Genomic DNA, 22,876 nt, shown 5'->3' with positions numbered 1-22,876 from the left:
TAGCTGTACAAAGTGCTGTTAAGGGCCTCTCTGCTCCCACACTATTGAGGAAGATAATCAATAAAGACAAGATGTGATATAGAGTATTTGGAGAAAGCTAAAGACTCATGCTCCAAGTAATATTTTTTTATTATGGAATTAATGGAAAATGAGTGTTTAGGAGAAAGATAAAAATAAAATAGAGGTGGCTTCCACAGGAATGGGTGGTTAGGTTTAGGTTTACCGGCAGAGAGAGTGAGCAAATGAACAGTCCTTTGGGAGTTACTAGGACATCAGACTCCAAACCTGATTTTACTAGAGAATAAAAGATGTGAACTCATAAGTCGGAAGGAGCTTACTTTGAGCTTTGAACGAGTAAAGACAAAATAGTAGAAGCAGTTATGGCCCTGACCTCTAAAGTAAGGTATGTTTCGTTATAGGACTCTGACAGGAATGCAATTGTTAAATTGTGGCTTTATTCTGCTATATTTGTTAAGGCCAAAGTTGTTCAGAGTGTCAACAGGAAATGTAACAGATAAAATATCTAAATGTTAAGCAAGTAGACTTTTCCTTTGTGTGTGAATTGCATATTGTTTTGTTTTCCTGAAGAATGAACTCTTAAATAACTACAAGCAAATGGAGAAGGATGTTCAATTATATCAAAGCCAAATAGAAGCTGGAAAAGCCAATTACAAAAAAATGCAAGCTGACTTGCAGAAAGAGTTGCAGGCTGCATTTCAAGAAAACTCAAGGCTAACTTCACTGATGGAGGGTAAAGTTCCAAAAGGTACTGTTTCAGGTGGTGCTTTTCTTCCCTCACTTTTTTTCCCCATAATGGTGGAGTGATAGGGAAGACTTTGGCTCTTGTTTTCTTGAATACCTGGAGTTTCTGTCAATATAAAATTTTAGAGTACTGCTGGCATACAGTAACTGCTTTAGCACTCTTTTGAACTATTTGGAAAACTACAACTTAGAGAATATTTTGTATTTGACAAAGATAGTTAAGTTAACTAAGGCTGTTGGAGAGAATCTAAAATAAACTGGATGTCAACCTTAACAAGTGATGACTAAATTCAGACCAGTATTTTCATCTCTTAATTGTCATCCACTGTAAAATATACTTTTCTAGAAATATATTGACATGACATCCAGAATGCATTATAAATTTTCTGCATAATTTAAAAAACGCTTTTCTTCTCTCACACTCATTTATTAATCTAAACTGTTAATTCTCTAGATCTGCTCTCTCTTGTGGAGCTGGAAAAAAAGGCAGCTGGCTTAAAAGAACAACTAGAAAAATCATTGAAAGAGAATGCCCTTCTACAAAAACAAGTAAATGAGCTATCAGAGTTTCAATCTCTACCAAGTACTGTTGAGATACAGCAGAAAGAGGTAAACAAAAAAAAATTTAACTTTGTCCTTGTTTTTTTTTATGTTGTACTTGACTGGTAATATATTAATGGAGGCCTATTGGATATGAAGTTTTAAAGCTAAAACTTGTAAAATCTCAGGTTATTTGATTCAACACAACTAAGCTCATTAAACTATCGTTCCTGAAGTATTTCATATTTGCACCTAGGAATAAATTTAAGATCACATGTTTAGTCACTGTCTACAATGATTAGTCAGGAATTTCTAGTCCAACACTTGCCTGCTTATTTGCCATGGTCACCATTGAAAACTGTGTATATGTGTATCATGGTGATTGATCCTGGTTTACTGTTCTAAAACTGAATTTTTGTCTAACTGGGCAAAGAATTTCAAGACCTCTTAGCTGAAATGCTGCTTGAGAAGTCAGAGCTTTAAATTGCAAATTCTGGAAAACTTTTAAGGAGGTCTTTCTGTTTCCTGGCAGGTCAGGCCTTAGTAGACTAAGTTTACTATAAATGTGTCCTAAAGGGTTTGTTTGCAAATACTTTCTTTATCCTTAAATAACTGCTACTAAGTATGTGCAGTGAAAGTTATTGAGGGCAAGTAACCTCACAAACTTGTGAATGCTTTGCAAAAAGTTCCAAACCCTTCCAGTGGTCTACTTCCACTACTAAACAAAATCTAATTAGAAGTTAACAACTTGAGAAACTCCGTGTCATGAAGAAAGTATTGATAGATCTAAATATTCAGTTTAGGAGCTATAGCTAGGAGTATCAGTCCAGTCCTAGCTGAAATGTAGGAAACGGGAAATATTTAAAGAACATCTAAAGAGTGAGAGGAGATGTTTCAAGGTTTTAGAAGGGGCTTGTCTGTCTTGCTTCTGTTTGATGGCTTGTTTGCCAGACAGCTCCCTCCCAACAAAGCAAAACCCAATGTACTGTGCTTGTGCTGTGTCTTTGCCTGTACTTCATTTCCTATGATCTGAATATGAATGTGATTTTTATTATGCAGCTATGGCAAATAGTGATTTAGAAAATACTATTAATATTGTTTTTCTGTTGGCAGATTCTTGAAAAAAGTGAGGAGCTACACTTATTAAAATTGGAAAGAGAAAAGCTGCTTTCTGAAGTAGCTGATAATGAAATGAGACTTAAACATATGACTGAAGAAATTGGAAAATCAAAAGATGATCTAGCAGATGCACAACTTAAATACATAAAGTCTGATCAGGAGTATGTAGCACTTAAACAGCTCCATGAAGAACTAGAGCAAAAATATGTAGCTGCATCAGAAAACAATGAACAAATGAAGCTCCAAATAGGTATTCTATCTGAAGAAGCACGAGAGTCTAAAACAACTTTGGATGAAGTGAAATTAGAGGTCAGTGTTAGCTTGTTCCTTTTTACAGATAAGACATGAGGAATTAATTCTTAGTCTTAAAAAAAAAAAAAAGACAACTCTCGGAGAAGTAGCCTTAAAGGTATAAATAAATAACACTATCATTGAAATTCCTCTAGCATGAGTGGATATTACTTACTCTATGCCAGGTGTATAAGGCTGCAGGATTACACAGTTCAATGGGCTCTTTGTTCATAGGCAAAGAAATGTAAATGTTGTGCCAGGACATATATTCTCTTTCTGTACTTGACCTTTTAATTTTTATTTTGCCACTCTTAAGTTATATCTTTATTATGCAAATATTTTTTTAAATATGCTGCTATAACCTACTCTATCTACTAAAGTCATAAAAACAGTTTCCTCATCGTGAACTGGAGTCTGTGTAGAACAGAAGATCTTTCAAACCAGAATCACCACATAAATTGGCACTTGGAAAGGAAAAAATATTTAAGAAAAAGGAACTGAAGATGCATATTTTTGACAAGGTTTTTGGCACTGATATGGCTGTCATATTCTAGCTATGGATTTGATAGCTCCTAATTTGATAATTCTTAAGCTATGCTACAGTTTCATATGTGGTGTTATATTAGTAAGACTTTTGCTGCTAAGGAGAAACCACAGGAAGGTTCCATAAACAATGCTTATTTAATGTGGGCAAGAATATAAGCAGTGACTTAAAGTGAAATGATGAACAACTTATTCTCCTGTTGAAAGCTGGCATCTCTTGCCTTTTCTAAGCTAATATGAGATTGTGTGAGAACATGTACACATTATGCAGTTTTGCGTTACAATGAAAATTTTCCTTTTCAAACTAAAGCTCTCTAGCAAAATCAAGGAACTAGAAGAAAAGACAGCAGAACACAAACAACTTCTTGAGGTAAGAGAAGATTTTATTCGGACTCAGCAGAAGTTAAATGAAATGGAGCAACTAAAAGAGCAAGAAAAGATTATGGAGTTGAGACTGGAGGCCAAGGATTTGGAGATACAGGAAGTTCTTCAGCAGCTTACTGAATGCCAGGAAGAAATAAAAATTCTAATCCAGGAAAGAGATTTCCTGAAGCAAAAAGAAGAGTCTCTCCAAGCTGAGACAGACCAACTCAAAGAAGATATAAAGGACACTGTTTCAATGGTAGGACTTCTGCCTTTGTAGAAATGGACCATACATGTTAAGGGGAAGGGTGTAAGAACGCTTATAAATTATATTGAAATATGTAGGGGAGTGGGTTTTTGTGGGGGTCGTGGGGGCTTTTTTAATCGAGGAGTGCTTACTAACATTGCAAAATACTTGTATTTTCTTTTGTGGATTTTCTTTCTTTTATTCTAAAGAACATTTTGGCACACGAAGAACTGAGAAATGCACAAAGTTCTCTCAAGCAAACCCAGAACACTGTCAAGAAGTTGGAAAAAAGTATTTCTGAAAAAGAAGCTCAGATTCTGAGTGTTGAAGAGGCACTAAGGAAAACCATTAAAGAACTTGAAATACGGGTAAAATGTTATGTAATAATTCAAAATAAAAATAGTTTTAATGTCTTTTCCAACACTGTGAAAACAAGCCTAGTTAGTCTGCTTATAGTCTCTTCTGCTTGACCTTAAAAAAATTTCTAGGCCTTTGGTAGAAAGTGGGCAAGAAAGTAGTACTGCCTGATCCAAGTCTTTACCATTTGCTGATGTATTTATGTAGAACTTCAGGCTGTAATGAACACTAATAAACCTTTGCTTAACTAGCGTGCCACATGGTTGTCAATTTGAGTGGTGGCATTAGGTGGGAAATGGAAGAAGAGATAAGGGGTAGGAATGAGGCTAATGGTTTATAACACTCGGTCCCAATGAGAAGGGTAACACATGGCAGCTCAGTTCCCAACATACAGTAGAAGGCTGATCTAATGGATTTTGTGCCTGTGTGTTCAACAACTGACAAAGAAGGGTGCTGAGAATATGTTACACAGTTGTTTCAGTGGCACGGTTTCTCTGGAGGAAGAACCTGTAGTATGAGAGATAGGATTTTTTTTTTTTTTCCTTGACATTTATCAACTGCCTGACCCAGTAAGTCAATGGGTGCCAACTCAGCATTTGCATGTTTTGGAACAGGTGCATAAAAATAATTAACAGGTATTTCTTATTTGGCTGCTGCTTCTCAGACTTTTTCCAGGTAAAAGTCTGGCCAATATTGTGGAAAAGACTACTAAAAGGAGGCTGCATTTAAAACAGAACAGGTGACAAAAGCCTAAGACTCAGGAGGTTTAGCCAGTTTGGTTACAGTGGTTTGATGTTAAAAATACTGTAGCAGAGTGAATCAAACAACTTTTGCATTTAATTTTGCTTTTGAATTGATGGAAATACTGTCTTTGCACACTTCTTATAGATATCACAAATGACGGAGGAAATAAAAATCATCGCATCAGAGAGAGACCAGCTTGCCGAGGAAAAATCAGAAGATAACAACTGTAGAGAAAGCGATCAGCTTCAGGCGCTAAAGGAACAAATCTTTCTCCTTACACAAGAGAACAAATCACTGCAGGATAAGCTGGACAGTTTGCACTTGAAAAAAGAAGAGTATGGGGAAGAAACTTTGGTAATTATGCGAAGGCTGTAATGAAAAGCCTGCTTACTTAAACTTTCACTTGAGCGAAAATAATCTGCAAAACAAACAGGAGAAAAGGGTCCTGCTGTTTGACTGCAGACCATTAAACACCAGGATTATTATTGTTTACTTGAAATATATCCCACCCATATTGTTATATATAGACAACTAGTAGTAGCATATGACAAGAATTTTTCTGTAAATAGAATTGTAACTTTATATAGGATGATAATGTTCTGAGTTGATCCACACAGAGATGTGGTTCTATAATTAAGTAGTTGAAGCTAAAAATTGCTGGAAAGGGTGGTTCTGCTTTTTCAAAGCATAGATAGAAGTGACTTTTTGTTCCTGGCAGTGAAAGGGACATTGCAGCCAATTCTACTTCTGGTAACTTGTTTCAGAAGTCCTCACTTCAGATTTTACTTTTCCATGTCTTATTTTGAGAAACTTGAATTGCACATTGAGTTCAGTCAAGTCTTATTATTCTGAAAAAAAAAAAAAAATACAAATCCCTAAAACATTGCTTCTGTTTGGTTTATGTAGTCAACCTGTCAAAGGTCAGATATGTTTCTCTTAAAGCTACTTCCCCACATGTGTTGACTTTTATCTCTGCATAAAATAGACACCACAGAATCGAGAAAAATCTCTTGAGCAAGAATTATTTCTTCTGAGAGAAGAGCTGAGCCAGGCCCAAAGGAAATTGCATGAAATGGAGGAAGTGAAGGCCAATGAACCTCAAAGAGAATCTGGAAAAATGGGGAGAACAGATTTTATTCCAAAATTGCATGACTGTAAAGAAGTGAGCACTCTGACAGAAAGAGGAGATGGTGATCTTGAAATGCAACTGGAGAATCTCCAAAACGAGAGAGACCAGCTAAGAGAAACTATACAGAAGACAATTAGCATGGTAAGAAAAATAGTCTTTTTCCTTTAAGATAATGGCTTTAGTAACCTTCTGTCTTTAAAATTTGGCAGTGTTGTTCAGGCTTTAATGTACTTTAACTGTGGTGTGTCCAAAGAATTCAGAGATGCAGGAAGAGCTGAGACGTGTTCATAACTCTCTCGAACAACATCAGGAGACTATTGTGGAGCTGAAAGGAAGTATTTCAGAGAAAGAAAATCAACTCGTGAAAGCGCAAGAGGCATTGAAGGAAACAACAGATGACCTGCAGCAGAAGGTCAGATGCAGTTTTGTCAATTAAACTAAAAATTCTATCATGATTGGCGAGCCATGTCCTCTGCAGACTTCAGTTTGTAAGGGTTCAGTAAACGTAATAACGAAACTTAATTAAAAGTTTTCCCCTTCTGTTTTTTTTCTCTGTACCGCTTCTCAAAAGAATTCTTTAGAACAGAGGCAGTGAAAAGATGATCAAATGCAACTTGACCTGCAAGCTACAACCCTTACTTATAACTAAACATGCCTGAGTGCTGAATGATGGAATATAATTTGGAATCAATACTGCTCTTTGACCTCTGCATTTTCCAAGTCTTAAAACTTTTAAAATTCTAATAATATGCCTTTTAGCTACATAACTCTGAAGATACTTGAGCAACTAAAAGGCTCTTTAGCTCATTCTTTAACTTGCTGCACTATTATAAATTTCTTATCTACTTACTATTTTCATGTCTGAAGCTATCGTGGCTTTTAGAAGACATTAACGCTTGTTAGAATCAAGCTTATCTGCTGTGGATACAGCAATGGAATAATTTTTATGGATTTAAAATGACCTGTAGGTCTTTACACATTTCATTTTTGTCTACCAAATGAGACAGAAGCACTGAAATTTGATTGGCTCTTACACAAAATTGTTACATACATCTTTCTTTGCTTACTATAGCAGTGAACTAAGAGGTGTCTTCTGTAAAATAATCCAGTTATAATAACCCATATGTACAGATAGTGCTTGTGAAATGTGATCCAATAACACTCTTAAATCACAACCTGATTACTGGGACAACAAAATTTAATAAATTAGAATGATACTGGGGGGGGGGGGGTTCTCCAAACTGTCTATCATATTACTTCTACCTGTACTATAGATTATTAGAAATGTTAATACTGGTTCTTTTTTGTTCTTTCAGCTCACTGAAGTAACTGAAAACCTGACTCATGTCTCTTCTGAATACAGCAAGCTACTGTCAGAAAAAGAACAAATTGAAAGAACAGTGAATGAGCGTATCTGTCAGCAGCTTGAGAAAATCACTTTACTGAATCAGGAGAAAGATGAGCTACAGCAAATGGTAGAGACTTGTAAAGCAGAAAGACACCAGTTAGAGGCTGACTGTCAGGAGAGCAAGGAGAGAGTATGTATAAAATCTCTTAGATAATTGTTTTAAAGGCAGGTTTTACCCCTCTCAATTATTTTAGTCATGAAGCCATCTGCTATTCGGTAGTTCTTCTCCTTTCACTTGTTCATAGCAGCAGTAAATGAAAAACTTAGTTTACTAAACCAATCTGGACTTTGAAATCTGTCTCACTTTTTTTTTCTTCCCCCTATCTCCTTCCTGCCCTTTCAGTCACTGTGCTGCACTGGGTTTAAGCACAGTTGTCTGCCACCTGCTGGGCAAACAGCTCTGCAAGTTCCTGTTAAATCTTTCCTCTACAGTGCCTTTGCATTTAGCACTGAACAGTAGAGGTAATCCATGCTTACTGATACCTAAGGGCTTAATTCTCCTACCACTTCAGCTCATTCTGGATTGATGAAGAGAAAGCTAAGCACAGAAAAGAAACTGGTTAGCTATCCTATTTTTCCTTCCTGATGTCTCATTTCCTAGCGGATTAGTGACTTCAATATTCAAAGTGCTTGCATGAAAAGTATGCTGACACACTATTTTGGACAAATTCATTCTGATATGTAGCTAACAAAAAGCAAGCTGATAATTTCTAAAGTTAAAAAGTCTAGCGAATACTTTTTTTCCTAAGAGAAGCTCTGCAAATTGTTTTAAGAAATGTAAAAGCTTTCATATGAATTTTAGCAAGCTTTAGGTAGAACTATTGATCTCATTTAAGTATGTATAAACCAGCTAATTTAAAAATTAAAGCTAGGATTATCAAATCTTTAATTTTAGATTTACATCTTCGTACTAAACAATTGGACAAATTGTTTGTGTAACTGGTGGCAGTTGCCACAAGAATAAGAGTGTCTTTCATGGTGGGGTGTGTTTTTGTTTTTAAATAGTCATCTACGTAATCTGCTCCCCCCCAACATTTTTACCTTTCCTCTTTACTTCTGCCTACTATTTTTTTTTTAACTGATAAAGACTATTTCTAAAGACTGTCTTCCTTTGGAGTTCTTAAAGTAGGCAATGGGGGAATGACAACTGAGGATTTTTTCCCTAAAGTAAAAGACTGTTTATTCTGATAGTTCTCTCCTAGAAATTCAAATGCTTTGACTTATTCTTAACTCCTGATAAGCAAAACTTAGTCATACTGAGTGAACATCCCTGTAATACCTTGTTCTGCAGTCTTTAAAAGTTCTGACGGAATTGGAACATCTACAGGAAGAGCTAAGGCATCAGAAAGAGCAAGCTGATATCCAGAAGAACATGCTAGCAACTGGAGAAGAGAAATTGCAAAACACTGAAGAAAAACTAAATGAAGAAATAAGCAAACTGAAAGAAAAGGCAAGTATAGTAACAAGAAACTCTTAGAAGTAATTTAGAGGATGTCCCCTCAAGGACTCATTAGAGTAAGAGGTATTTACCCAGGATAATTTGTGCTGTCTTATTGGTCCAATAGATGGTGTCATGATAATGTAACATCGCAAATGAAGAGGAGTTTTTGCTAATAGTTGTGTTGATTTTATACTTTTTAAAATATTTTTAATAGGTAGTCCAGTTGAATGAGGAGTTAAATTTGGTAACTGAGGAAAGGCACCAGCTGCTGGGAGAACTGAAGGAAAAGACTGAGAGTGAAAGCAGTAAACTTCAACAGCTGGAGAAACAGTGTGATTTCTTAGGACAGGAGAGAGACCGGCTCCAGGAAACGCTGGAAGGTATTCGAGCAGAGAACAACAAACTGGAGATTAACCTACAGGAGAGTGTTGATAAGGTGCTATATCTTTTATTAAAGTATAATAACTAAAAACACTTGGTACCTTGAAGCTGTCTTGAAAAATATCTTACGACTATTAATGCTATATAACCAGACTCAATAATATCAGCATCCTTTAACTTCTGTCTTGTGGAATGATAGTTAAAGGTGTGTGTAAATTCTTTTGAAAATGTTATCTGAGGCTGCTTTACTTAGGAATAAATGAGGAACCGGAAAATACATGGGTTTCACTACCAAAACACTTAATTGGCATTTTTTTAATGAATTTGATTCAATGGTATGTCTCGTAGTTAAGCTCCAAAGTTTTGAAGCTAAAGCTGACAATTCTGATACTTTTATTTCTCTTCTGGATGAGGCATGTCTTTACAACAGTGAAGGCAAGTGAATTGGGTGGTATCCATTGAGTGGCAGTCCTTGGTCAGATGCTGAGTAATCACTTCAGATATCTGTAGTTAATTCAAATCTATGGTGGGAGAAGAATCTTCTTACTCTTGCTACCAATATCTTCCAATTCACCTGATTTTGAGTATCTGTTGTCTTGCTGTAAAACTTCAACTTCACTGGAAATGCAGAGGTTTAATGAAGGGAATGCTAGTTCTATAATAAATTATCAAAGATAATTTAACAGCACTCTGACAACAGTCTAATTCATAAAATTGTATTAAGTAATAGTTCTAGATAGTTTTTGATGTGAATCCTACTCAAATTACACTTCTACTTTGTGTTACTCATCCGTGTAAGCAGGGATTGCAGAAAATTTGTCCAAACACGTTTATAGCATACTTTGTCTATTTCTTTACATTACTAAGGATTTATGAGTATGCTAGTTGTCAGGCTTTGCTTAGTGAAAGGAGAAACTTTCAAAGATTAAACTTGAAGTTTCTTTTACTCAAACTAAAGCAGGTGGGTTTTTTTTGGTGCCAAGTATTTTGACTCCTATGAAATATTGAATGCCTGGTGTGTGAGGTGGATTCGTGTGCTATCTCAGAACTTAATTTTATATTTATTGCTCTATTTTTACTCTAGATCCTTGAAACTGAAAATGAATTGAAGTGGCAACAAGAACTCCTCAAGAATGAGAAGATCAAAGCTGAAGAAAGGGAAGAACATTTGTTAAAGGTTCAGAGGCGTTCAGAGATTTTGGAGGACAGCCTAACAAATAAGGTGAATAGTTTTGGTTTTAGTAGCTATTCTGTCTTCTGATGTGCTAAATTTGTGCTCAAGACAAATCCTATTTAATTTTTAATTCTCAGTGCACCATTCTTATGGGTGCTAAACAAGCATGAACATGGGCAAAGAATTTTGTACAAGTTTCTTTAGTGATGTTTAGAAACAGCATCCTTAACTTGTCTCGGCCTCATAACCAGTTAGGTTGGTCACTCCATTAGAATGCATGCCAACTTATTCCGTGTGTGTGAGGCTTAATAAAATGGTCAGTAAGTGTACGTATATTTATTTAGAATTTAAAAGGCACTGTGTAGACAGTATGAACCTAAGTGGGATTGGAATCCTTGGTGCTTTGCACACTTTCAAACTAGATCTGTTATTCAGAAAGTCTTGCACTTAGCTCTTGCCAACTCAGTATTTTTGCAGTTTTCAGTTCTTCACTTTTTACCTGTCAAACTCTTCATCTGTAGATCAAATAGTATAATTGAGGATTCCTTCAAATTAGCAAATGTGTTACTTTTCTATTCAATAGAGCAGGTATAAAGACAACTCCATTGCCCGTTTCTTATGCTAATCTTCTATTTCTTTTCATTTTCTTGTGATATAGACATATGTTGACTGCCTCCTTGTTTGTTTTCTCTTGCTTTATTGAAGACTGAGGCTGACTAGAGTTCTCGGGGTGTCGTGCTATTCCTCTACTTTTTAATTTCTTTTTCTGAGTGATTAGAACACAAATTATTTTTAAACTTCTCTTGCTGTTAGTGTGAGTTTTAAAGTTATTGGAAATTTTGTTCTCTGTATTTGACACAACTGATTTGTGTACTTCATAGGGGAGTATACAGACCAGAACCAAATCATAATTCTTGCTTTTTCTCCTCTATTTTTTTATAGATTCAACAGTTAACTGAGACGCTAAGTAGTGTATCATGTGAAAAAGACCAGTTACTGGCTGAAAGAACTAGTCACTGTTTCCAACTTGAAGAACAAATCTCGTCAATTAATCGAGAGAAAGATGAGCTACAAAAACTTCTCCAGGATGTCAGGTCTGAGCGGGACCAGCTAAAGATAGAATTGCAACAGAATTCTGAGATGGTTGGTGTTGCAAATTGCATACCTAAGTTATTCATAACTTTTCTTCTTGAATGGTACTTAAATATGTATACTTTTATTTTAGTGTGTTGAAACAAATGCAAAACTGGAATGTGCTCTAGACCAACTGAAGCAGAGAAACCTGAATGACATGTCCGTTCAGGTGAACGTACTGGATAATGCAGAGCAGATGGTTGATAACAGCCTGAAGGAAAAAACCTTGGAGATTAAGGTAAGCTTACTTCTCTGCTTATTTTAAGGATGCATGTAAAACCTCAATACCGATTGTTCTGGAACATAAACCTTGCTCCTGTGTATAATGTACAAAATTGCTTGCATATCTTGCTAAGATGCTGCAAATCATGGGATCAGCTGATTTGCTGTTGCCGTTCACTGACCGTGCATATCTTTCTGAGAAGGTTAAATTGAACTTCTCAGTTGAGACCTCTCACTTCATTTCATTACTGTCCCGCCATTCCAATGAAAATAAATAGTCGTGTAGAAGTGCTTCAACATTTTGTTTTAGCAGCCTTCCCAATCCTCGCTTCCATTTCTCCCTATCAAAAATAAATTGGTTTCAAATAAATTCATTAAATAGCTTCTCTCCTCAAAATAGGAAGCTCCTGAATTTCCTCAGAGCTTTTGTTAATTAACTGTCTTGAGTATACTTTCTCACAGATGTGAGAAGTACTACTAACCTATTGAAAGCCAAAATAAGCCAGGATCTATGAATACGTATGAAACACTTGGAAGAGTACCATTGTACTGCAGTCTGTATGTCTGTGCAGCAGATTCAGACATCATTCTATACGTGCTAGAAAAGCCCAGAGTACTTCTGCAGTTAACACCAAAAGCAGTAAAGGACCAAATTGCAAAAATCAGTTATGTGTAGCTTTCTCCATTCACAGTCTTTCTGTCCTACATCAGCAATAGGCAGCTAATAATTAGGGAACCAAACATCAGTTGATTCCTTTCAATGGCACTTCCCCTTCTGACTTTTGTAATAAGCAAGATCTTGTCTGCCTCTTGTGCAGTTTTCTCAAGTATCTTGTACTTGCTCCTGTTGGATGCAGAGCATGTATTAGTTCTGATGTTTTGACTGTGGGGCAAAGAGTTTCATAAAGCCTGGTGAATCCTGCTTCTTTCAACTAAGAGCCAAAGATGGAGGCAGTATGCCTTGGAAGTATGCTTTAAAATGTATAACCTAGCTTCACATGTGGTATTTGAATTGCGGTTTACTGGGAGTGCCTTGACATCTGTTGCGTTTCTCAGCCTGCTTACTGCTTGATCACATCTTCCTCTTTATGGCAGAGTGCTAGGAACCATTTCATGATCCCTTTCTTTCAACAAAGGACCAAGTAGGGCAAATTGGGAGCTCACCCTGAGGGCAGCCCAGCTGGCAAACTTGTGAACAGGCAACAATTTAATTTCAGACATGATCTACAGGTCTTGATGTGGCCAATCTAAATCATGAAAATAATTTGAGGTTGTGAAATGATTTTCTGGAAATCTAAGAAATTCGCTGCTTTTGTGCCTGGCTTAGTATTTTTGTCATATTCCTATGGCAAGTCAAAACTGAAGTCTTAGTCTTATTAACTTTTCTGTTGTAAAACCTATACATGCTGTAGGAGTTAGTCCTGGAGTCTGACAATTTATTTTAAGCTTCTGTTTATAGCTAATCACTCTTTTTCCTTATTGTGACTGAATGAATTTGTTTCACTTGTGTTTAGGAGCTTCTTGAGAAATTCCCAGATATGGGGAAGAGGTATGAATGTTTCTCTACAGCGTCTCTTAATCTAAAGAATGAACTAAATAGTCGGAAAGCACTGATAGCTGTGATGCTGACTCAGCTTTCGTCGGAACAGAGTAAACAAGTTGAAAGACTTCAAACTGAAAATGGGAAAATAAACAATCATCTCCAGAGTTTATTGAACAAACTGAAGGTACCAACTTAAAATGCTGAATAGGTGGATGCTTCAAATTGCTTTGGTTTGGGTTTTTTAATAAGCTCTCAATATTAACAACTAGGATTCTGTATACTCTAGCTTTGATTTTTTATGAATCCATATCTTTTGGAAAATAAATTAACAGTGAATGCTTTAATACTGGAAAACTGCAACTATTTAGTTAAGTTATTCAACCTTAGTTTTTTACTGTAGTTCAGCTGCTTTGCACAGTATTATTTCATTAATATTAATCCATTTTAATGGGGGGGGATTTCTTTCTGTACTCCACAAATCAAATTATGGACCACTTAAGTATGTATTTTATTGGGGGGGGGAGGGGAGACATGCAAGATGTCTTGGACATGTACGTTTATTCTGCAAAACTGCCCAAGTAGTTTGATAATTTCTGTGGCCTTGCAGACCTTCCCCAGTTTGTAATTCAGTGGAGAAATTGATTCCAATTCTCAAAAAAAGTTAAGGGCAATTGGGAAAGAATTCATGTTATCATATGCAGTAAATGATAAAGTATAGTAAAAGATAAAGGGTTTTTTTCTGTTTATTTACTTACTGTGAAATGTCAAGGGGTTTTGTGGTTTGGTTTCTTTGTGGTCTTGGGGGGGAGGTTTGGTTGTTGGGTTTTTTGGTTGTGGTTGTTTTTGGTTTTGTTTGTGTGTGTTTGGTTTTTTTGTTGGCTTTTTTTTTTTTTGCTTTTTTTTTTTTTGCTGGGGGGTAGGGAGACAGGCCTGGGGAGAGGGCAAGGTTCATGTCCACTATACAAGAAATAGTGGTCGTGACCTTAAGAGACAGTAGTATCTATAAATATCCATTAGCTAAAAAGTTTAATAACTATTCCACATAGGATTTTCAGTTTTTGATCTTTTTCTTTCTTCCACAGATGCCTTTTAACTTTTATTTTTAAAGATATTTAAGATTTAAGTAGTGATCTGTACTAGAATAAATCTTTAAATCATCACAGTGATATTATTCTTGTGGATCATCTGCACCTTTCACAACTCTAATCTTTGTATTATTTTTCTCTTACTCTGCTTTTCAAAGTCTAGATTCATGTAAGGCTGTCTAGTCTTCTAGACTTCTTGGCATTTTTAGGAGTCTACAAAAAATAGCATACTTCAGAAATGCTGACCCAGCTAAAAGTCTTATATGCCATTGCTATACAGCACATGTGAACTTGATTTTTCTTAGTTGTGTTGTGGTTGTCCTGGACACCTATAGACCAGGGGAGTAAATAAATTGAATTATAAAATATGGAATTTCAACTGGATGCAGGACATTTTAAAGCATGTTCACTTGATATATTGTATGCTTCTACAACAGTTTCTGTTCAGTTCTGTTTGCTTGAAGAAAAGAGAACATCATACTACCATTAACAAGTATGAAATGGAATTGCTTGAGGAAAAGAGAAAACAAGATCAGCTACGAGCTCAGATTCGGTGTCTCAGGAAGATTATTTTTAACCAGGATGAAATATCTTCTCAAGAGTTAAACATCAGTGAAGTGCTACAGAGTTTGCACTTGGATGCAGAGGTAGTTTTTGAAACAATTTTCAGGCAGAAAGTCTTCCATATTTCAAGGCATGGGATAATGTGGTGGTGTTAATCTAATGGCATTGCTTTTATCTGTTAAGGCTTCACTTAAGGCAGGGGGAGGGGTTCATGCTACTGATTCTAGAATATGGAGATTTTAGTTTATAAAGTGGATCAAAGTCAAGTTATTAGGTTCTAAAATAGTGGGAATGTTATTTACTCATTTGCCCCATAAAACACATGCTACTTGATATCAAGATGACTTCTATTGAGATGCATGTTTTTTCCCATTGCCCCTTCTCATCTGCCCCAGGAATGTAGATTGTCTTCTCATTTTCCCAGTAGGGTAGTAATGCAATTTAAGTATAGCAAATTGCTTTTGTATGATAATTAGATTCTAAAACAGACTTCTGCAAATATTGATAGCTAAGAGGGCAAAATGTATCTTTAGACATGTAGTTATCAAAGCAATATTTAAACTTGAATTACTTTTTCTTAAAGAGCATTCTCAAAGATGTAACAGAAATCGAAAGTGAACTTCTCTGTATAGAGACAAAGTTACAGCAGGAAGAAAATGCTAGAAAAGAAACAACACAGTTCTGGGAAGCTTGTTCAGGAACTCAGTGTGATGCAGAGGAACTTAAAGAAGAGTTAAAGAAAGATAATGAAAGGCTTTTGCAAGTCATTAACTTCTGGACTCCTAAAGTAAAGGTAAAGTTAAATCTTTAATCAGAAATTTATTTTGTGTCAAAACTCTGTAAATGCCTCTAATCTTTTTTTGCGTTTTGTTTTCAATCAGATTAAAAAGACTTAAAGATCATCATTATTATCAGTACTTACTGTACTTATACTTAACTGTAAGATGTAGGAATACTTAGAAGAACATTTTTACATTTTTAAAGACTTCTTTCCTCATGTATCCAAACTTGGAAACCTGCTCTGTAAAAGACTTCCTAGGCGATAAATGGGGGAGGGGGGGGGGTTGCGTTTTTATTAGACTGAATTCTGGAAGCTGTAGGTTCGAAATTGTTGTATAGCTTTGCTTGCAGAACTTGGCAGCCTAATTTGATCTGAAGTATGAAGAGCTCACCACCTTCCTTCCCCTGGTGTTGTGACTCAGTTCTGTCCTGTTAAGTTTAGCCTATTTTAAAGTTTTTTTCTGTAGAGTCAATAGCCAGTCTTGACTTCTTCAGGACTTCACAGTGTTGATAGGCTTTTTGGGAAGAATTCCCTGACAGACATATGATGTGAATCAAAGCTTTCACCAAACAAACAAAAAGTCTCTATAATCATAGAATGTTTTGAGTTGGAAGGGACCTTTAGAGGTCACCTAGCTCAACCCCCCTGTAGTGAGCAGGGACACCTTTAACTGGATCAAGTTGCTCAGAGCCCCATCCAACTTGGTCATTTCCTGACAAGTGTGAAGTTTTTCATTATCTGGCACACTAAGCGTATGGGTTTCTAGAACAGTCCAATGTGTTTTCTCTCAAATGGTTTCACTTACTTCAGTCAATGCATACATTCTAGAAAAAAATGGAATAACTGTGTTTCTGTTACTGACATTCAAGAAGTCTTTCCAATATAGTTCCTTTGTTTCTGTAATGTTAGTGTGTGTTTGAGTTAATGCAGAAATACCAGTAAATTTGCAATGTGTTATCTTCTCTTATGCCCCTTCCTGCCTCCCCCTCTTTTGGAAATGGACCTGTCTTTTGAGTATTAGTGATTCCATTTCTGATGAGCAAGCATCTTCAAATGGGACAGTGAAACAAGAATGTGAAATTAATACAGGCTGATACTTCCTGTTTCTTCACTTACCTTATTTCTAGCTGATTCAAAAATAATTTAAAATTTATCTGTATGACACTACTTACTTTTCAGATACTCTTTGAACTTTCTTCAGAGCTGAGTGCCAGAACTGCTGATTATTGTAAAAATGCTGATGTTGAATTGAAACAGAGAAAAGAGAAAAGTGAAGAGTTGCTTCAGGAACTAAACGCTCTTAAGGAACAACTGGCCCCTGGTGGCTCTGCCAGTCTTGCATTAGAAGAAGAGAACTACAGGCTTCATAACAAATTAAAGGCTGCAGAACAAGATATAAAGGTGCCAATATTTGTTTCCAAGGAAAACTTCTTTGATGCTTGTTTTCTAAGTGACAGTACTTCAAACTGAAAAGAAAATGAAGATTGATGGCAGCTGTAAATCTGTGCCACGCAGTACATTGGCCCAGAGTGCACTTTATTTTTGTAGCTTTTTTAGTTCCCAAAGTGGAAGTTTGAGCTTTTGCCTGTAATGTGATTATTTTAATTGCCTGTCTTCTGTACACAAATAGATGTCAGTTTAGAAATCCACTTCCTTTTAAGTATGTGTCAAACTGGAAGCTGGAGAAGAATTCTGCCTTTAATCCTAGGAATTGAGGACTCATTTTCTCTGTCCTATTTTTTTGTCACAGTTACCTTTGTTCAAAGCACTTTTTTTTAGACTTGATTGTTCCAGAATACTAAAAGGTGACACAAAACAATGAGGTAGACACCAAGAGTTGCCAAAGAGCCTGTAGTGTTGGATTTTTTGTCATTAGGTTTGATTATTTTTATTAGGAATACGACCATGTGCTGTTACTGTTATATCTCTTGGCATAACTGTTTATAACTGATTGATATCTCTCAATAGGCTATGGAAGTAAAAATTCAGAAGTTGGAAAATGTAGTAAAAGAAGAAGGAAAAAACATCAAAGAGAAAGATGACAGGATAAATAAGTTACAAGCACAGATAAGAATAATAACAGAGACAAGTGAGCTCACCCAACTGCAAGCCAAACTGAATGAAACGGAGAAGTGCCTCAGAACTGCCTTAACAGAGAATCAGAGTCTTCAGGTGTGAGCAGAATACTTTTCTCATCCTTCTCTGATCTCAGAGAGAGAATGCTTGAGAATAGCTGTAGATGAAATGTAGCTCTCTAAAGGCAATGTATGTCATTCTTGGAGTAAAACACTCACCTGTTTTAGCATGCAGTTTCATATTCTACCAATGCAGCCTTCAGAGACAAAATTTAGAACACGTGTTATGATATTAGAAGCTAAACTTGTATGTGATGCATTTCTGAAACATTCTAAAAAAAATTTTACATTTTGAAACTAAAGCATGAGCTGTTTTTTTCTGTGTAATATATTTGCATACTAGTTCAAAATTCCCAGATTTATATCTGCAAGCAAGTCACCAAAACTTGCTAAAATATGATTACATGTAATACACTAGAGTTAGGATACCAACTAAGTACTACAGTGCAGTTGGTAACATGGGTGTTCCTATTCCAAAGTAACTTCCTGCTCCCGCTCTTGTCCTGCAAAATCTAGCAGATCATAGTAAAGATACAAAGTAAGCAACCCTTAAATTCATTGCTAAGTAACGAGCCTTTCTTCATACTAAATCTTTTCTTTTCAGGCAAAATTAGATAAAGGTGCTGAGCTGTACAAAGAAGAAATTGATCATCTCAAAACACAATTGGTAAAATATGATATGGAAAGAATGAAACAATCAAACTCTTTTGATATGAAGTAAGTTCAAATTTTACCTTGTTACAATTCTCAACTTCTTCATTCTTAGCTTGTACTCTTCTGTTTATTTTTTCTGCAGAATAAGTAGTGAGCATTCAGCTTTAGGTGTCCTAGATTTTTATTGTAGCTAGATTCCAGAGAGTAAAAATCATATGCATCTTGGGTTGATTACTAAACTTCCATGTTCAGCCATAAATTAAATAACTGCTCTGACAAAAGAAGGTGTGGGGAAAGCAGTAATTGAAAGCACTTTCTAGTCCACTGGAGAGAAGGGACACACAGAGAATAATTCTAGTCCAGCTTTTGGTTTACTGATCCTTAACTAAAATCTAACTGACAACCAGCTTTATGTAGTTTTACCTGTGTAACTTGGTCATGTTTTCCATTTGATAGCTCATTTGGAAATCAAATTAGGCCTCCTGCAATTGCAATAATGATTAAACTGAGTATTTCTTTTTTTTTTCTTCCTCCCTTCCTTCCACATATAGACTTGCTAATTATAAAGCTCTTGCAGAACACCAAGAACAACAGTTAAGAAAGCTAAAAGAAGAACTTAGAAGAGCACAGCAAGATGTTACTGGTAAATTCAGGATAAGTATAAGGGACTCTTTGATGTTAAATGTTCAGTTTTAAGGTTATATGATTAAAGTCCAGGTTGAGATGCAGGCCTTTTACCTCAAAGGGTATGAGGAGGATTTGGGTGCATTGGAAGTTGAGGTGGAACATAAAATAGTTAGCTGCACATACACTGCATTGAATCACAGCAGTTCTTGTGTTTATTTCTCTGGCTGCGTTTGCACTCGTGGTGGGATAAGCTGCAGTTGTAGTAGCTCATGTTGCCATTTTATCCTTGACTGACTTCACAGACGAATAGGTAGTTCTAATCATAATTATGACATACCTGAAACTATAAATATTTTAACTCTAAATGGCCCAATGAAGAATCTTTTAAGTTTCTCGATATCTCTCTGGCAGTGTCAATACTGGGAGGTGTATTTGTGTATAAAAAAGAATAGCTCTTGTAAGGGCACCTGTAACCTAGTGAGGTTTCATATACGAGACCATAGGGAGGAATAGGCTAACAAATATATTAACTGTCCAAATAATGCATGCATCTGTATAAAACTGTCTTCTAGTGGTGGAAAAAGAAGCTCCTCAGCAATCCCAAACACCCCTTACTTGTGGTGGTGGCAGTGGCATTGTGCAGAGCACACAAATACTTGTTCTAAAATCTGAACAAGCTAAGCTACAGAAAGAGAACTTACACCTGAAGAAACAAAATGACCTTCTACTAAGGTAAGTACAAAGCTGATCAGTAACACATCAAATAATTTGTTGCTATTTAACTATGCATGTCATTAATGTTTTTCTGAGAAACCTTATAGAAGTAATTATTCTTAATTTTATATTTTCTAGATTCTTTCGCATCATAAACTTTTATTTTAAGATAGTGATTTATTGCTCATACTTATGGCTTTTGAACTTTAAATTGCTTTCTTTCATATGAATCTCTTAAATGCTAGAAGATATACTTAAATTGTATGTTGGAAGGAATTTTAGCTTAAAAAATAAAAAAAATTGCCTCTGAAAGCAAGATACAGATATGGGGTCTTGCATTGCCATGTCTGTGGTATGTCATTTGAAAATATAGAAACTGTCTTGTCAGGAATTTTTCCTTACTTAAGGAATTACTTGAAGTTTTTCTTAATTAAATGCTAGGGGATTTATTTCTTTTCAGTAATGAGCTTCAACTGAAAGAAGAACTTAGAAAATGGAAGGAGCGAGCACTAAAATGGAAAGAACGATCTTCACGAGAAACCACTCAAGAGACAGTACCAAGATCTCCGAGGAAGACAGTGTCATATTCCCTTAAAGAGCAAATGCCTTCACCCTCCAAGGAACCTATTTCTCAGGAAATTGTGACTCGGGAAATATCAAAGCCTCTGCCACTGACTTGTCCAACAAACTTCTTTGATAATTCCAGCTTGGGTACACTAGCAGGTATGTAACACAGTGGTGGTGTCCTATAAAGATTTGCAGAGGCAAAGTTTAAGGAGTGGTCTGTAAATTGGGGGTAAATGCTCTGCACTTTCTATATTCAGACCCAAAACTTGCATGATAACACAATTTTCCTGAATGTTAGTCAGCTGACTGCTGAAGGGCTGACCAGCTAGAACAGTGAAGCTTTTATGTGCTCTATGGGACCTAAATACTTAAATGAATCCTTCACCCCCTGAAGATCTATACAAGTTGGTTTTTTTTGGTTTTTTTTTTTTTTGCTGCAGTGGAAGTTGATGACTGACTTCAAAAAATGAATTAGCAGAATATCTTTATGAGATAGCTGATGCTCTAAAACGTTTCGCTTTTTAACTTTATGTTGGTTAAGTACAGACTTCTGGCAAAACTATTCAAATTGAACTGCTGGTTAACTCTTTTGTAAACTTTTTCAAGATTGTAGACTTTAGTCTTTGTTGAATCTGCCAGTCCGCCTGACACCAGCTGCAGTAATAGCTGTTTTGATAACTTCTGTTCCTTAGCCTTACTCAACATTTCTTATATCTGGCCTGGTGGCTTCTGGAGTTATCCTAGTGACCTATGCTAGTATATTAATGCTACTGTCCTCATTACACTTGCTTCTAAAAACTTTCAGAAGGCCCCAGCAGACACGTTAACCAGTTTTCAAGGGATCAGTGGCAGACTTCCAGAAAGAATATGACTCACTGCTGTTTCTTATGATGGCCAACTTGGTAATAGTACAGACTTCCTCACAATTCAAAGCTCCTTAGATGCAAGCTTTGATAGTTGACATTTAAAACACTAGTCAAGGTTAAATTGCTGTACTCTGACTGCTTGACTGGGAAAGGTTAAGTGTTACTTTAATGTTCTTGTCTTCCATATAGATACGCGACCTGCAGCAATAGAGCCCACAGAAGAACATCTTAAGCACTGGTTTGGAACTTCAGAAAAAGATAAAGCCCCTGATTGTACCACCCAGTGAAGGTGCTCTGTTGTAAGCTGCTTTTGCAGCAGCTACAGCCAGAATCTGCATATACGAAAGATAATTGCTTCGGGTCAAAAGCCATCAGCCTGTTCCACAAATTGTGAGAAGAGCTCTGGTGGCCTGCAAATCCATTGCTGTCTTGGAGTTGCTACTTCTCACAATTGGAAAAGCTGGAATAGAAGAACAAAAATGGAAAAGCAGTAATGTTACCCACAACCTGCTGATCTGATGATGTTCTACTTTGGGGGTTTTTTGGATGGCAAAAAAAGCATTGAAAGGAAAAAAATGTTAACAGGAATGGATCGCAAACTAATCTACTGTGAAACTTCTCAATCTTAAACTTTTTTTTCTGTCATTCCTAAAACAGCCCTCTTCTGCATGGTTGGTATCTGTATCTTCACAGTACTGTTGTGTTGGGAAGAACTAATACTTTTTGGTTTTCAGCATATGGTTTTTATACCATGCTTTCTCTGAGTTCACAGAAACTGCATTTTCACCACAATTTTAACCTCTCTATCTGGACATTGCAACTGAAGTTGCTAATTTTCTGTTTGTAGGGCACACAATGAAGGGTTCCTCTTAAACTCCTTACAATATTTCTGCAGCTCAGCTAATTCTGGTACCAAGAGTAACTTTGTATTCTGCATCATCTTTCAATATACTTTCAGTTCCTATCTGAAGCTGGGTATTGGAATTTTTTTAATAGTAAGCAATGGATCTGACACCTCTGCTACTCTAAGTGAATGCAATACAAACTGGATGATCAAGGGCTGCAACACAGACTATTTTACTAGCCTGCTTATCTGCATTGAGACACCTACTTTTTTGTATGTTTTGTATAAGAAGGTTTGTTTTGACAATAAACTTTAATGTGTTAAATACTTTAAAATATTTTTACTGGTCCCTTGTGCTATGAAATAAGGATGTTGATTACAATATTCATTGTCTAAAGACTATCTCGTATAGTAATCTCACCGGCTCCATCATTATTACGCTTCTTGTTTGTGTCCTCTATAACTTTCTGCAACAATTACTTCGTGCAGAAATTGACTGTTGCACAAGTCTGTCACCAGTGTTTTGTTTAATTCTTCTTTCTAACCGAATCTTCCTCTGTCAGGAAAGGTTTGAAGTCTAAAAGATGGATCCTCCTCCCTTTCCTCCCCACACACTCTCTCCTGCCAACTACATAGGAATT

The 22,876-nt window shown here is 36.1% G+C and overlaps 1 protein-coding gene across 1 annotated transcript in view; it reads left to right on the top strand.

The window, feature by feature from the left end:
* CENPE (centromere protein E) overlaps positions 1-21,978 on the top strand; it is a 36,673-nt gene extending 14,695 nt beyond the window's left edge. Inside the window, exons 21-44 of the mRNA XM_035896025.1 lie at positions 589-766; positions 1,217-1,371; positions 2,416-2,730; positions 3,566-3,877; positions 4,075-4,233; positions 5,111-5,320; positions 5,952-6,236; positions 6,349-6,507; positions 7,412-7,633; positions 8,795-8,957; positions 9,163-9,380; positions 10,410-10,547; positions 11,442-11,642; positions 11,725-11,871; positions 13,370-13,582; positions 14,921-15,130; positions 15,631-15,840; positions 17,008-17,229; positions 17,797-18,000; positions 18,568-18,680; positions 19,169-19,260; positions 19,817-19,976; positions 20,419-20,681; positions 21,581-21,978. Coding sequence (XP_035751918.1) covers positions 589-766; positions 1,217-1,371; positions 2,416-2,730; positions 3,566-3,877; positions 4,075-4,233; positions 5,111-5,320; positions 5,952-6,236; positions 6,349-6,507; positions 7,412-7,633; positions 8,795-8,957; positions 9,163-9,380; positions 10,410-10,547; positions 11,442-11,642; positions 11,725-11,871; positions 13,370-13,582; positions 14,921-15,130; positions 15,631-15,840; positions 17,008-17,229; positions 17,797-18,000; positions 18,568-18,680; positions 19,169-19,260; positions 19,817-19,976; positions 20,419-20,681; positions 21,581-21,678 — 4,647 coding nt within the window. The 3' untranslated portion in view covers positions 21,679-21,978. The remainder of the gene's footprint in view (positions 1-588; positions 767-1,216; positions 1,372-2,415; positions 2,731-3,565; positions 3,878-4,074; positions 4,234-5,110; positions 5,321-5,951; positions 6,237-6,348; positions 6,508-7,411; positions 7,634-8,794; positions 8,958-9,162; positions 9,381-10,409; positions 10,548-11,441; positions 11,643-11,724; positions 11,872-13,369; positions 13,583-14,920; positions 15,131-15,630; positions 15,841-17,007; positions 17,230-17,796; positions 18,001-18,567; positions 18,681-19,168; positions 19,261-19,816; positions 19,977-20,418; positions 20,682-21,580) is intronic.
* The last annotated feature ends 898 nt before the right edge of the window (positions 21,979-22,876 follow it).

This window comes from Egretta garzetta, unplaced genomic scaffold (assembly GCF_000687185.1).
Source record: "Egretta garzetta isolate BGI_Z169 unplaced genomic scaffold, ASM68718v1 scaffold546, whole genome shotgun sequence".
In the NCBI taxonomy this organism is placed as follows: domain Eukaryota; kingdom Metazoa; phylum Chordata; class Aves; order Pelecaniformes; family Ardeidae; genus Egretta; species Egretta garzetta.
Note: the sequence above shows the minus strand (reverse complement) of the source record. Positions and strands in the feature narration are given on the sequence as shown.